The sequence below is a fragment of the Rana temporaria genome, chromosome 8 (genome assembly GCF_905171775.1).
Source record: "Rana temporaria chromosome 8, aRanTem1.1, whole genome shotgun sequence".
In the NCBI taxonomy this organism is placed as follows: domain Eukaryota; kingdom Metazoa; phylum Chordata; class Amphibia; order Anura; family Ranidae; genus Rana; species Rana temporaria.
The window spans coordinates 99,892,198-99,908,427 of NC_053496.1; the positions used below are offsets into that span (position 1 = coordinate 99,892,198).

Here is a 16,230-nt window from a genome sequence, read left to right on the forward strand (position 1 = left end):
TCGGGGAGAGTGACGTGCCAGGGCCGGCCGTCAATCATCCTCCCTCTCCATAGGCACGCCCATTCCCCGCGGGAGCCGAAATCTTTAATGTACAAGTACACAGTGAGTACGGGGGTAAACAAATCGGGACAGGCATACTGTAGCTCGCGCTACAATGCCTGTCTCGATGGAAAAATGATGTAAGTGAGGGTGAACTACCGCTTTAAATACTTACCTCTGCTGTAATACTGTGTCATAGAGGGCATTCCACATCTATATATTCAAATATTATTTTTTGTGACATCTTTAGTCAGTGTTACTTGTTCACTTTAGATTGTTTATCATTACAGAAATAATAATTGTTATTCAATTTAATTTTGTAAAAGTTTAGTTTAATATTATTAATACAAATCCTTATTTAATTTGTAAAGGTAAAATGTGTGTAAAGCCAAAACATTTTTTTTTCAGTTATTGGACAGATTTCAAAGTTTAAAAACTCCTTCCAGGATTCTGTCCCCAATGGGAAGATTTCCCTTCTTAGCTAGTCCATTGACTGAAAATTAAGGAAAATCCATCGTTTTAGAACGGCCATAGGAGCAAGGGGGTAAGATGAAGTCTGCCAATAGGACTACTTCCAAAACCTAAACTGTATACCTTATGTTTTTCATGGTAGGGTGTTGGCGACCAGGCAACCTATATATACTCTGTATTTAGCAGACTTTATATTTAGTGTTTACTCTATATTCAGTCCGTGCAGGCAGTGTAATAAAAGATATATGTATATATTGTGATGAATGATAAAAAAAAATTACATTTATATGAGGGGAACTCCCAGGCATGAGTGGAATATTAAGCATGATTGGGTTCTAAACTGCACAGTACAACAAATCGTGTGCAATTTTGGATCAATGTAAGGAAAGGCCATGGCAAAATGTAGGTTTTTATACAAAACTACACTGCCGCACTTAAAAAAGAGGAATTTTGACTTGCCTGTAAAGTATATAACTTGGAGTACTGAACAGTACAGCATGGTTCTTACCGTCAGGTAATTAATTGGGACACTGGTAAAACTTTTGAGGACTTGCCTCCTGCCTGTCTTATAACCCTACCCCACTCTGAGTCCATAGTTTTTTGTTTTAGCAAGCAATACACAGATTAACCAGGCGATGGAAGGTGTCCTGTATTATACACCAAGAAATAGTTTTTTACAGATAAGGATGCAAGTCAAAACTACTCTTAACCAATTCCAGTGTGGGCCAGTTCTGACATACATGGTAAAATCAGCATGTTCTTTGTTAGAAATTTACTTAGAAAGCAGAAGCCCTGGAGAATAAAATGGTTGTTATTTAAATTTTTTATGCTGCATGATTTGAGCATCCGTTTATCAAATGCTTAATATCAAGAAGAAAAAAATACACTTAAATGCATTTTAGTGCACACAAACACAATAGAATACCCAGTTTCTGGGTAAAGTATAAAAGATTATGTTGCACTGAGGAAATGGATGCCAAAATGTCAAGACCCATACACACTAATACATTTTCTGCAGATTTTTGTCTTAAGATTTATCAAAACCATGTAGTGCAAGGGGCTGCCTGATTGCTTACAAATTGAAACTCTTAAAGGGGTTGTAAAGGTAAAAAAATGTTTTCCTAAATAGCTTCCTTTACCTTGCAGTCCTCCTTCACTTACCTCATCCTTCCATTTTGCTTTTAAATGTCCTCATTTCTTCTGAGAAATCCTCACTTCCTGTTCTTCTGTCTGTAACTACACACAGTAATGCAAGGCTTTCTCCCTGGTGTGGAGTGTCATGCTCGCCCCCTCCCTTGGACTACGGGAGAGTCAAGACGCTCTCTACGTTGCATATAGAGAAAGGAGCTGTGTGTTAGTGGGCGTCCTGACTCTCCTGTAGTCCAAGGGAGGGGGCGAGCATGACACTCCACACCAGAGAGAAAGCCTTGCATTACTGTGTGGAGTTACAGACAGAAGAACAGGAAGTGAGGATTTCTCAGAAAAAAAAGGACATTTAAAAGAAAAATCGAAGGATGAGGTAAGTAAAGGAAGCTATTTAGGATAACATTTTTTTTACCTTTACAACCCCTTTAAGGTTTGACCTCATATTATATGGTTTTGGTAAATCTGAAGAAAATCTAATAGTGTATATGGGGCTTTAGCACGGATAAAATTACAACAAACTGATACCTAAAAATCTCCATAAGCAACGATTTAAAAGCCATTACAGGTTAACAGTTTAGAGTTAAACGCGGTGCTAGAATTACTGCATATTTTTTATGGGAGACTGTGACTGGTTCTCAATTGAGCTGGTTCACACATCTCTGGGGCGGCAAATCAAGTGTGAACCCAGCCTCAAGCTTAGATACCATTTGCACTCGCTATTCTGTGGCCACCTCATGCTCACCCTTCCATGTTGCTTAGACAGTGAGTAGGGGTTTTCCTGTGCTAGAGAATTCCTCCCTCTTTGCTGAGACTGCACCATAAGAGATATTATGAACTATACCCCAACATTAGCTTTTACAATACTGCTCAGGGTCTACATGTGGATTTAAACAATGTGTAAACATTCAGGTGCAGCTGATTATACACGGTCGTTATTTACATGTCAACCCTGAATAGTGGCAAATAGCGTAAATTTACACCATGAGCATGTAAATATTAGCACAGCAGTTACATTCAAACACTGTGCAGACGTTTTGAAAATCCTCATATAACATGCACATGCCTGAATTTATATAGCACCTAGTGTGTATCCTGGCCGTTCCCTCCTTCCTCTGCAATCTCCATGTGTCACTTCTACCAGTGTTCCACAGGCATGGCCCCCACAGCAGGTGACTGACAGCTTTACTGAACTGACCATGCACATGTTTTGCAATGAGACTGTGTAGACTGCTGTGTGTCTATTCCCTCTACTCAGGTCTCAAATTACACTCAGCTCTGTGCTGTGAAGTGTGAGACATCAGGTTCTCTCTCACCCCCTGCCTCCTGGAAACAGAGAACAAAAAGATCTGCTGTGTGTGCTTGAGAGGGCTGCAACTAAAGTGATGAGGCTTATGTGGGAGGCTTTGCATCATGAGTGTTTACCACCTGAAGCGAGTCATTGCAGTGGGTTTATGTAATGGTTTATCACAAAAATACATTGACATGACTGTATTTACAGCTGTTACATTGCGGGACAGGGTCACAGAGTGCATTTCTAATCTTATCCTTTGGAAGGATGGTACATGGAAAATAAAAGAATATCAATGCAAGATCTGAAAGGAAAGTACATGCAAAAAAAACTTACATAATTTATTTACAATAAAAATAGACATATTTTAAATAATAGTATTAAGAGCAAATAAACAGAGAGAAGGATAAATGTTGAACATTACCTCAGGAATAAAAAGTGCCTGTTTACACCTCTAGCTATCTGTACAAGTATCTCACCATTAACTGTTCACAAGTCTTTTTTTTCCATTGAACATCTCACAGATGAGGAATAGACCAAAATAAAATCATTAATTGAAGACCAATTTCCAGATATTGATCAAAGTGCTGCACTTTTTGTGTCCCAATATGACCATCCACTGGTGCCATAATTCACATCTCTTTGTAGCAAGGGTAAGTGATTGGCAGAAATATACCCATTAGTGGATATGATTTTAGTTCACTGCCTACGTTGATCTGAGGCCTCTGAATGATTACATAATCTTCAGATTAAGAGAATAATAAAAATATGTGTCTCGCACTATCAGATACATTTAAAGCACCAAACTGTGTCCTTTAGCATGTTAGTGGGAAGAATCCAAGATTCCGGTTTCATTGTCTGTTTTATTGGCCGCTTGGTGGCTCATTTCCTGGAGATAATTCTTGTGTTGGGGACAACCTGGTGCTCCCGAGAAGGGCAGGCTTCTGAGGTTCAGATTCTGCAGACTTTTCCATATCCACAGACTCACTTCCATAGGCACTGTCAACCATGATCCCTTTGGCTAAAAAACACAACAAAATTGCAAATGCATGGTCTCATTATTCTCACCAATATCAAAGTGTGCTTCTTGTGCAATAAATGTAAATACAAATGTTGCAGGCTTGAGTTTAAATGACTAGAAGCTGCAATTCTTTGAGAACAACTGCATCATGCCGCCAGTTTTATCACATATATCGGGCTTTCTAATCCCACATGTCCCAAAATCAGAGATTGCCTATAGTAGCAACTATACAGAAGTTTGTCATAGGTGTAATGTGTTCCTGAATGTGTGGACAACCTCATGGCGTAGAAGGTTTCCGAATGTCAGCAGCAGTTGTGTATGATACAGATGTATACCTTGCTTTGTCACTGATGTCATGCTACTATCATGTGTGTCATTTTATTGATTTCCATTATCTAAAAGTGCAAACCCTCCTCCTGTGGAATTTTAGAGAGGCAGTGAGGCACTCCCAATCACTGAGTATATTCTAATTACATGTCTGGTGGCTGTCGGGGCTCAATGGTCTGACACATGACAGAAGCATGTCAGTTCTGGTATCTTACTGCATACAAGGAACACATCTTTGTGAAATGCAAATATTGCACGCGTGTTTTACACAAGAGGATGAGAATTGGGTCTGCACTTCCCTCATGGAATCAGACAAGAATCTCTTTATACCGACTCCTCTATGTAGTACAACATGTTCTAACAAACGAGATCAATAGCTCCGAGAAGAAGCTTCCCCTGACAATCTGCAGTAAAGAAGTGTCTTTATTGGTAGCTGTGTCATAGCCTGAACACATTGGAAATACATACAAATTTCAGATGTGTGTTCATTTTGTTGCCTAACAAAATAAAATTGTTCACACCTCAAAGTTTTTTTTTGATACTGCTGTAATGTGATTTTTGTGCTGTTTTATTTGGACTGAGTGCATTAATGAAAATGGATAATAAAATAATCTATACTTTGAATATAAAACTTAGTGCAGATTCTTTGTGGAAGTGGGTGTATGAAAAAAAGATGCTGGCCTTCTCCTGCAATGCCAATCACTCGGCTGCCCCTGGCCTTAATACTTTGGGGGACACTTATTGAAAGGTAAAAGCACTTTGGTTATGATGGCAACATAAGTTTGTAAAATAATATTGATAATGCTATATGTGATGCTTTAGCATTCCAAGCCTGCAGCACATCATGGGTTAGAATAAATAGTGAAGCGTAAATCATATTGTATACCTATATTACATAGAGAGAATATGTATAAGGATGTATGCACAGCAGCAGATGGTCAGCTGAACCCAACTTCCAGATGTCCTGTCTGCAGGGAAAGGGGTGTGCTAATAAGTCACCCCTGGAATGATCTTTCATCCTGTCAATTGATATACAGGGTTTTTTGGGGTTTAATTACTGTGCAAGACTACAGTTCCAAACAAATCTTGTAAAATGCTCTTCATGATATTTATGAAGTATACAAATGTCATTATGATTGGTCGTAATATTGTTTTCTCACTCTGGAGTGAAATGTGGCTTTTTAAGTGAAATTACCGCATTTATCAGCGTATATCGCGCACTATTTTCCCATTAAAATAAGGGGAAAATCGTGGGTGCGCGATATACGTCGATAGCCGCTTCCCGCGCTCAGTTTGAAATCCTGCGCCGACATATACCGAGTGCAGTACACTCGGGTACATTTGGCTAGGCTCGGCTTCGCTCGTGCTCACGCATAAACGTCACAGAGCGAAGCCGAGCCTTGCCGAGTGTACTGCACTCTGTATATGTCGGCGGAGGCGTTCGAACTGAGCGCGGGAAGCGGGGACTCGACTTGAGGCGCGCGCTGGAGAAGCCGGGAGGACACCATCGAGGCCGCAGACGGACGCCGGACCGGACGATGGACGCTGGGAAGACACCAAAACTGTAAGTAATAAAATCATATAACATTTTTTTTTACAGGAATTTCGGGGGCAACTTTAGGGGTGCGCGGGAGTGCGTTATACCGCGATAAATACGGTATGTATTCTGACATTCTTTTGCTTTTACATGTTATCTATTCTACCCTTGCTTGATCTGGAAAAGGGACATTCAAACCCCCTCAGGCCAGACATTTATTATGGATGGAGCCTCAGAGATTCTCCAGCCCAGATAATACATTCAGGGCCATTACTGCTCATTTCAGAACAGTAAACACTGGAGGGAATTCCATAAAGCTGCTGCACCACTTTTCAGGTGTTAACCTGTCTTGTTAATGTGTTGCGACAAATTCATGAAGCATCCGTGACACTTGGTTCTGACGACTCATGGGCCAAATTCAGGTCACTCTAAAATGTGCCACTTTTGCATTGTGGCGCAATGTCTGCAGCACATTTCAAATCTTACAAAAGTGAAGCTAATTATGACCCAGTTTTTATTTTTTTTGTACAGAGAGCCACCCTGGCACAGACAGATTTTGCTAAAGTGATTTGCACACATTCTAAAAGTGGCGCAGTGTGCATTAAAATCAAATACACGTTCTAGGTACATGAGCCAAATCACTTTTGCAAAAATCTATCTGCACCAGTCTTTATGAATTCCAGGGACTGAGCGTTGCTACACCTAGCACAGGATAAGAGAAGAGTTCTGCCATCATTTACCATTAGGGATTAGGTTTGCTTAGTTGGGATCAGGGTTTTAGGGGGTTCAGTTGGTGTTAGGCCCGTGTCACACTTTGTGATCTTTTCGCCAGCAGAAAAAAAAAAAAGGACAGGTTACAGGCAGAAAATACACAATGGGTTTATAGGCATGTAACAGGTGACTGAGCACTGGCAAAGCTTTATCGGACAAGTTCCCTGGATGCCTTCCCTATAACTATATCCAACCCTGTTGGTCCTCAGTTTTGTAGCAAGCAAAACAGAGTAGACAACAGAATGGAAGGGAGGATGACCTGTCTCCTGTCCTCCAAGATATGGAATTTACAGGTCAACATTCCTCTTATTTGAATTGTACAGTGCAGAACACAGACTGAGTATTCATACACCACGGGACATCTCCAAGCAATAAATAAGAAGGATGGGCAACAATGAGGCAAAAAGCTGCATTCTTAGAAGATTGGACATCCACATCTGGTAAAACTTTGAAAAGGAAAAAAACAGAAGCCCGTGGTGCTGAAATGTCCAGGAAACTTCGACTGATCTGGTGGAATTGGTAAGGAAAGAGCCACCAGTTCAGAAACACTTCTGGCAGACAGGAAGGTGACCAATAGATAAGCTCCATCCAACAAGGTCCTGCGGTAAAAATCCTTTCTGGAGTGATCCAGTCATAATAGACTGCAAATTCTATCTCGTCATACACAGGGAGTGTTGTACAGGATTTGGCATATCTTTTGTACCCAAAAGGGGCATGGCGAGACAGAAGAGAGTCTCACTGAACAATGCCAAGGCTTTTTCAGACAAAGGCAATGAGCTATTCAACAATAGCAAGCATATTGTGTGAAGCTCCCTCTTCAATTTGGCAGCAATCTTAGACCCGGTTCACATATGTGCGGTCCAGGTTTGACAGCAGGATTTCAGCCCCCTCCAGTTCGACTGACATCTTGCTGAACAAAGTGTATGACCATGGAAATCACACCTGAACGGTTCTCAACATCGTATTGGAGTCTTTTTAAAAACAGGCTGTGGCTGACCCGCACACATGTGAACCGTCTCCATTGAAAAGGTAAAATTGGATGCAAAGATCGGCATTAGGCTGGGTTCACACTACTACACTACTTTCATCCTACTTTGCTCTGCTACATTGGTCCTACATTTATCCTACATTGGTCCTACATCCATCCTACTTTCATGAACAGGATACTACTTTGGTCCGACTTCAATGATATTCAATGGGCCTGAAGTAGGATCAATGTAGGACCAAAAGTAGTACAGGGAGCATTTTCAAAGTCGGACCGACTTGTGTAGGACGCTACAAGACGCTCTCATAGGGAAACATTGAACACAGAGCAAAGTAGGATGAAAGTAGTGTAGTAGTGTGAACCCAGCCTTAGAGCTGGATTCTGCTCCAGTGCAAGGGATTTAAAGTATTGGGTTATGCAATAGTGTGCCGAGTATTGGATAAGTGTGTTCATAAGCAGAATGAAGGTAACCCAGGTGTAGACCATCCCGAAATGAATCATTGTGGAGGAAGGGCCTAAGTACTGTATAATGGCTCTAGGTGGAAATGGCTGTAAAGTGTGATGACCTGGTCATCCATCAGAGACTAAGCTCTGAGTGGTTGAGTTTTAGTATAGATAAATAAAAAAGGTGAGTTGCACTCAGAATCACAACATTATGTTGTGAATAAATATGTAAACAAGTGCAAGTGCATTTATAAAAAAATCCGTGAGGATACCCAAATAATATGTGAAAACCTTATGGAGTAATATAAACACCGTACTAGCATAGATCAAGTACTTATAGGAAAACAGTGTCTCTTTTAGTCCATTCGAAGTTGCACTAATGCCAAAAAAACACAGATGTATAATCCCAATGTAAGAAAAAAACAAATAAAAAACAAATTGTCCAATTCCGCGTTTACGTGACCCCGGAAGCACGGGCGCACGTTGTTATCGCTACTCTGCTTGTTTTTATGCCTGTTTAGCCGGCAATTTAAAAATTTGTGTATATGTTGCACAATTTTAAATAAATGTACTTGACGGTACAGTAGGTGTTTGTGATATTGTGCTTTTAGCACGACAGCGTCGCGCTGATACTCGGCGACGTGGTGCCGAGATCTCGCCGACATCTTGCACTCACTGGAATAGTGACAGCACATCCCAGCAAGCGCGTCATAGAAGCGACGGGAGATCCGACTTGGATTCCCGCCAATTCTACACGTGTGCGGCGTTTGTTATGAATCCTGAGGGGGAAGTCCCCGCCGGATTTTAAATAAAAATCCGGCATGGGTCCCCCCCTCAGGAGCATACCGGGCCCTTAGGTCTGTTATGGGTTGTAAGGAGAGCCCCCCTACGCCGAAAAAACCGGCGTAGGGGGTCCCCCTACGATCCATACCAGACCCGTATCCAAAGCACGCTACCCCGGCCAGCCAGGAAGGGAGTGGGGACGAGCGAGCGCCCCCCCCCCTCCTGAGCCGTACCAGGCTGCATGCCCTCAACATGGGGGGGTTGGGTGCTCTGGGGCAGGGGGGCGCACTGCGGCCCCCCCACCTCAGAGCACCCTGTCCCCATGTTGATGAGGACAGGGCCCCTTCCCGACAACCCTGGCCGTTGGTTGTCGGGGTATGCGGGCGGGAGGCTTATCGGAATCTGGGAGCCCCCTTTAATAAGGGGGCCCCCAGATACCGACCCCCGACCCTAAGTGAATGAGTATGGGGTACATCGTACCCCTACCCATTCACCTGCAAGAAAAGTGGTAAAAACACAAATAAACCACACAGTGTATTAAAATATTTTATTAGTCTGCTCCGGAGGCCGCCCCCTGTCTTCTTTATTAGCTCTTTTACCAGGGGGGGCTTCTTCTTTGACGTCTTCGGGTGGGTGGGGGCCGCCGTCTGGTTCTCTTCCACCGCCGGGGGGGGTGGCTTTTAAAAAAGCCCCCACCCCCCCGGCGGGTTTCCTCCGGCGTCTTCGGCGGGGCTCTTCTTCTTCCGCTATCCCGACGGGTCTTCTCCGCTATCCGGGGGGTCTCGCCGCTCTCAGCTGTTGACTCGTCGCACCCCGGTTCTTCGTCTCGCAGTCCGGTCCCTTCTTCCGTGCTGTACGTCTTCTTCCGCGCTGTGACGTCATGTTCTTCACTTCTCTTCTTCTCCCGATGTTGACTCGCCGGTCCTCCTCGCTGAAATGACGGATGCGCGCCTTGCATCGGACCTATATAGGCCTCACAGTCCCATCATGCTCTGTACCTACCCATGTGATACGTATCACATGGGTAGGTACAGAGCATGATGGGACTGTGAGGCCTATATAGGTCCGATGCAAGGCGCGCATCCGTCATTTCAGCGAGGAGGACCGGCGAGTCAACATCGGGAGAAGAAGAGAAGTGAAGAACATGACGTCACAGCGCGGAAGAAGACGTACAGCACGGAAGAAGGGACCGGACTGCGAGACGAAGAACCGGGGTGCGACGAGTCAACAGCTGAGAGCGGCGAGACCCCCCGGATAGCGGAGAAGACCCGTCGGGATAGCGGAAGAAGAAGAGCCCCGCCGAAGACGCCGGAGGAAACCCGCCGGGGGGGTGGGGGCTTTTTTAAAAGCCACCCCCCCCGGCGGTGGAAGAGAACCAGACGGCGGCCCCCACCCACCCGAAGACGTCAAAGAAGAAGCCCCCCCTGGTAAAAGAGCTAATAAAGAAGACAGGGGGCGGCCTCCGGAGCAGACTAATAAAATATTTTAATACACTGTGTGGTTTATTTGTGTTTTTACCACTTTTCTTGCAGGTGAATGGGTAGGGGTACGATGTACCCCATACTCATTCACTTAGGGTCGGGGGCCGGTATCTGGGGGCCCCCTTATTAAAGGGGGCTCCCAGATTCCGATAAGCCTCCCGCCCGCATACCCCGACAACCAACGGCCAGGGTTGTCGGGAAGGGGCCCTGTCCTCATCAACATGGGGACAGGGTGCTCTGAGGTGGGGGGGCCGCAGTGCGCCCCCCTGCCCCAGAGCACCCAACCCCCCCATGTTGAGGGCATGCAGCCTGGTACGGCTCAGGAGGGGGGGGGGGGGGGGCGCTCGCTCGTCCCCACTCCCTTCCTGGCTGGGTAGCGTGCTTTGGATACGGGTCTGGTATGGATCGTAGGGGGACCCCCTACGCCGTTTTTTTCGGCGTAGGGGGGCTCTCCTTACAACCCATAACAGACCTAAGGGCCCGGTATGCTCCTGAGGGGGGGACCCATGCCGGATTTTTATTTAAAATCCGGCGGGGACTTCCCCCTCAGGATTCATAACAAACGCCGCACACGTGTAGAATTGGCGGGAATCCAAGTCGGATCTCCCGTCGCTTCTATGACGGCTCTGTCTCCATCGCGGCAAGCCAGCTCGGCGCTGGCTCCCGCGATGGGGCTCGTAGGTGGTCAATCTCGCCGAGAAAGAGAGCGAGATTGACACAAAATTGGGTTCACCTACTGTACTTCACTATTTTGAGCCCTCGGTTCTTCGAATGGGTTGTGGAGTCTCAAATGTAGCGGAGGATATTCCAGTGGAGACCTTTACTTACCAGAAGTGGTCGAGTCTGTGCCTTCCCTCCATGGCTTCAGTGGATCGATATGCCTGATTTAATCTTGGATCTGGTAAGAGTACACCCTTACCTACCTTTCGGTGGGATTGTGTGATTCCTTTAACCGGAGATTGGTGGTGGATTGGTTCCTGGATATACCTTTATTCTACAATTACCTTTGTTCAGGAATTGGACAATTTGTTTTTTATTTGTTTTTTCTTACATTGGGATTATACATCTGTGTTTTTTTGGCATTAGTGCAACTTCGAATGGACTAAAAGAGACACTGTTTTCCTATAAGTACTTGATCTATGCTAGTACGGTGTTTATATTACTCCATAAGGTTTTCACATATTATTTGGATATCCTCACGGATTTATTTATAAATGCACTTGCACTTGTTTACATATTTATTCACAACATCACGTTGTGAATCTGAGCGCAACTCACCTTTTTTCTTTATCTGTACAATTACGTGTATATCGCATGTTTAGTGTTGCTGCTGGATTTACTCATTTTTTTTGTTATTCACTTATATTTATTCATTTATTTATTTAACGTACTAAGTTAATTAATCAATCACTTTATTTCCTTGAGCGTGAGAAATTTCCCCTTTTGATAGTATTGAGTTTTAGTATACCCTGGAAAGGTTTTGCCCGAGAGGCATCCAGAGGGCATGTACTGTGACCAGTGACCAATCGCCTGAAGGTATTCTATAACCCAAGCTGTATGAATACTCTGCTTGTGTCCTGTACACTTAGGATAAATACTCACCTGCAAGGCATTGCTCCCTCGCTTACAAATGCAGCAGACTCTCCCTCACCATCAAGTGGCACCTCACTCATCCCACCAATGAGAAGCAAAGCTTTACAAAATAGATGCAGCTTTTTCTACCATCCATAAGGATCTTGTCGCTAGAGACAGGATTGAAATTAGATTTGAGACTTATACTACACTACGAGGTTACAATCAAAAAGCATATTACATTTTCTGGCATTCAAAGGAAGCTTGTGGCTGCCATTGCTAGTCTCCTCCTGAAAATGCTACTCCCCTGGCAGTCTTTAAAGCGGTGGTTCACCCTCCTTAACATCATTCTAGCATTACATTCGGCATCGTAGCGCGAGCTACAGTATGCCGGTCTTACATTTTTTATCCCCGTACTCACTGTGCTATTGCACATTGAAGATTCCGACTCACGCGGGGAATGGGCGTGCCTATGGAGAGGGAGGATGATTGACGGCCGGCTCTGGCACGTCACGCTCCCCGAAGACAGCCGGAGTAGGTCTCGGCTCTTCACGGCGCCTGCGCACAGGCTATGCGCAGGCGCCGTGAAGAGCCAAGCCTATTTCGGCTATTTCCGGAGAAGCGTGACGTGCCAGGGCCGGCCGTCAATCACCTTCTCTCACCATAGGAACGCCCATTCCCCGGATTCTTCAATGTACAATAGCACAGTGAGTACGGGGATAAAAAATGTAAGACCGGCATACTGTAGCTCGCGCTACGATGCCGAATGTAATGCTAGAATAAAAAAAAAAAAAAATGTTTTTTTTTTTTTTTAATAGGGTGAACCCCCGGGGCGTGGTCTGGAGCTGCATGGAGTAAGACGTGTTGAGTGAGAGCTCCGCTCGTGGCTGATCCTATCTACATCCATCCTGGGGGAATCTTTCCTGAAAACGGCTGCAAACTTACCCACGTATGCCCCTACTATTTGATTACACCATGTCGCCCCCCAAGAAGTCCAGCACCCTGGCAAAACTTGACAGAGGCCGGCAGGGTGAGCGGGAACAAGTGGAGGAAGATGGCGCCGCCGTACCCCATGGAAGCGAGGACCGTCCATCGGATGACACTGCACGGGTTCTGGAGGCTATTGCTGCCTGCCAAACGTCCCTTACAACCCGTATCGAGGAGGTCAAGGTGGATATCTCGCACATTCGGCATGATATGCAGAAGTTGCGGGACCGAGTGTCTGAGACGGAGCGCAGGCTGGACCACGTGGAGGATGGCCTGCACCCGCTTCAGGTCACGGTGGAGAGCCTACAACATCAGCTCCAAGCGGTGCTCTCCAAACAAGATGATATGGAGAACCGCCTTCGCAGATGTAATTTGCGCTTTGTGGGGCTTCCCGAGCGTTCGGAAGGAACAGACCCCCCTACTTACCTGGAAAATCTTCTGATCAGAACATTCGGCAGGGAGGCCTTCTCCACCACCTTCGTTGTTGAACGCGCCCATCGCCTTGCTGCGAAGCCCCCTCCGGAGGGCGCCCCTCCGAGGACCTTCATCGCCAAGATGCTAAACTACCGTGACCGGGACGCCGTCCTTCGACTCACCCGCGAAAAAGGTAATATCCCCATCGGCAACGTGACGGTTGCCGTGTACCCGGACTTCTCGTCGGAGGTCCAGAAGAGGAGGGCGCGCTTCACGGAGGCTAAGAGGCTACTACGCGTCCATCACCTGCCTTACGCTATGCTCTTTCCCGCGCGGCTCCGGGTTGTGTGCGATGGTAAGGCCCAATTCTTCGAGGAACCTCAGGCGATCCTTTCCTGGCTGGAGCGCCGCGATGGAGCCGGCTCGTCACGCAACTGACTCTTCGCCTCCTCTCTACCCCATTTGTCACTCGCCCCACACAGCGGTCCGCTCGGATTCTCCTGGACAGCGTCACCTTTGGAACATGTATCTCCTGAACCGTGAGTTGACTTTGCGGCCTCCCCGGGGGCCTCCCCCCTTCTTTTCCTCCCGTGCAGCCCCTGGCTAGCTCCCCGCTTCTCCCCTCCCCCCCCTTCCCCTGCCCTTGCTTCCCCCGATTATTTCCTCTCCTGTCACATGCCACGAGCGGCTCACCCACACCGGTGTTCCACCTGAACGGTTACCCCACTCTTGCACCAGTGTGTGCTCTCCAGTTTTCTTTTCGCCCCCCTGAACCCGATGATTGCCTTGTCCTTCGGGAACTTCCAATACCTTGGGCAACCATGACTAAGCTACTGTTTCCCTGGCCGGCCCCCGTCCCCAGACTTTTGGTGGGTGGTGGGGTGTTACACCTGCTGTGTCGGTCCAGCGCTATTGCAGGTTATGCTCTGCGGTCTCACCGTAGCGCTGTTATTTTTGGTTTTTGTTTTTTCCTTTTTTCCTGTTTTTATTGCTTTATTTTAATGATGTCAAAGTGTGTTGCAGACTTTACTGAATGTTTTGATGTACCAGTATGTATGGGGTGGGCCCCACGCTCCCCCGCGCTGAGCTCTATTTGGGCCCTCGAGGGTTGCATGGTCCTCACCTACTGTTTCCGGTTCAAATCACATGGCCCCTCCGCCCCTCCCCTATCCCACCATTCCCACCCATGGCTTCTCTGAAAATAGTGTCCTGGAACGTCCGTGGTTTGGGGGACCGGGCTAAACGGTCGGCGGTCCTCTCCCATCTGAAGTCCCAACATGCTGATGTCTCTGTCCTGGTGGAGACACATCTCGCAGGTCAGAAGCAGTTATGCCTCAAGAAAGCCTGGGTGGGCTGGGTGTACCAGGCCCCCCACACCTCTAATTCTCGAGGGGTGGCGGTGTTGGTAGCAAGATCGCAGCAGTTCCAATTACATACGCTACAATCTGACCCCCAGGGTCGTTACTTGTTCCTCCATGTTACCATTGGAGGCCTGGAAGTATTGCTCCTGGCCTTCTACGTCCCCCCTCCCTTTCAGTTTGAAGTGCTTCAACGTGGGGTGGCTTTTATGACTCTCCATCCGACGGTGCCTGCCATATGGGCGGGCGATTTTAATATGGTCATCTCCCCATCCAAGGACAGACTGGGCCAGAGTGCCCCCACAGGCCCTATACCAAAGATCACTAGGTTTGGTAGGTTCCTAACTGAATTTGCCCTCACTGACACCTGGCGACATAAGTACCCCACTCAATTAGAGTTTTCCTGCTTTACTCCCTCCCGTGCAGTGATGTCACGTATTGACCTCATTCTTGTGACCCCCCCCCCTCCTCCCACATCTCCTTGACGCAGGGTTTGACACTAGAACACTGTCTGATCACTCTCCGTACTGGGTCAAGCTGAGGCTCCCGTCACCCCCTACGACCCAGACCTGGCGCCTCAACCCGTTCTGGTTGAGGGTTCTCCCGGAGTTGGACTCCATCGGGTCCGAATGGGTCCGTTTCTTTACCACTAATGACGGCTCAGCCTCGGCGGGACCCGTGTGGGAGGCGTTCAAACTACACGCTCGCATGTTCCTCTCCTCACGTATCAACAGACATAAAGCCTCCTCTAAACTGCTAATCCGCCAGGCCGAGACGCAACTTAGATCCCTTGAGCGGGCCTTTCAGGCTGATCCGTCAGACTCTACTGCCTCCCAACTCCGTTTGCAGTCCAGGCTGACGGATCAGCTACACCTCGAGAGGGCACGACGGGGAATTTTCTTTAGTAAACAGCGCACATACGAGCATGGGGAACGGGCTGGTCGGCTACTTGCCTATATGGCTCACCTAGATCACAAACCCCCTGTGGTCGTGGCCCTCCGCGCGGAGTCCGGGGCGATGCTTTCAGACCCTGACTTGGTGGCGGAGGAGTTTCGGTCCTTCTACTCGAAGCTCTACACCTCCACTGCACAACACTCCGCGGAGGAGCTTACCGCCCTTCTGCGGAGTGTCACCTTTCCAACCCTGTCCCCGAGTCAAGTCTCCATGCTTGAGGCTCCAATTACCACCGTCTGCGTGGAGACGGCTATAGCGAGCCTCCCCACCTCTAAAACTCCTGGCTCCGACGGGCTGCCCCTCGAATTCTACAAGTCCTTTCAGGACTCTCTCGTCCCCAGGCTTTGCGCATTATACAACCACATCTTTGAGTCGGGTACGCTCCCCTCCTCCATGCGCGAGGCCCTCATTGTCCTTATACCAAAACCAGGCAAGGACCCTATGCTCCCCGAATCCTACCGCCCCATTTCACTCCTTCAGCTCGATGTGAAAATCCTCGCTAAAATTCTTGCCTTGCGTCTCAATAAAGTCATCTCTAGTTTGATACACCCAGACCAGACTGGGTTCATGCCCAACAAAAACACGGCTTTTAACCTCCGCAGGCTCTACATGAACCTCCAGGCCCAACACGCGGAAATGGGTTCCAGGGTGA

The 16,230-nt window shown here is 47.0% G+C and overlaps 1 protein-coding gene across 1 annotated transcript in view; it reads right to left on the reverse strand.

Moving 5' to 3' along the window:
• Positions 1-3,099: 3,099 nt before the first annotated feature.
• Positions 3,100-16,230, reverse strand: part of NFKB2 (nuclear factor kappa B subunit 2) — an 89,913-nt gene continuing 76,782 nt past the window's right edge. Inside the window, exon 23 of the mRNA XM_040362363.1 lies at positions 3,100-3,965. Coding sequence (XP_040218297.1) covers positions 3,808-3,965 — 158 coding nt within the window. The 3' untranslated portion in view covers positions 3,100-3,807. The remainder of the gene's footprint in view (positions 3,966-16,230) is intronic.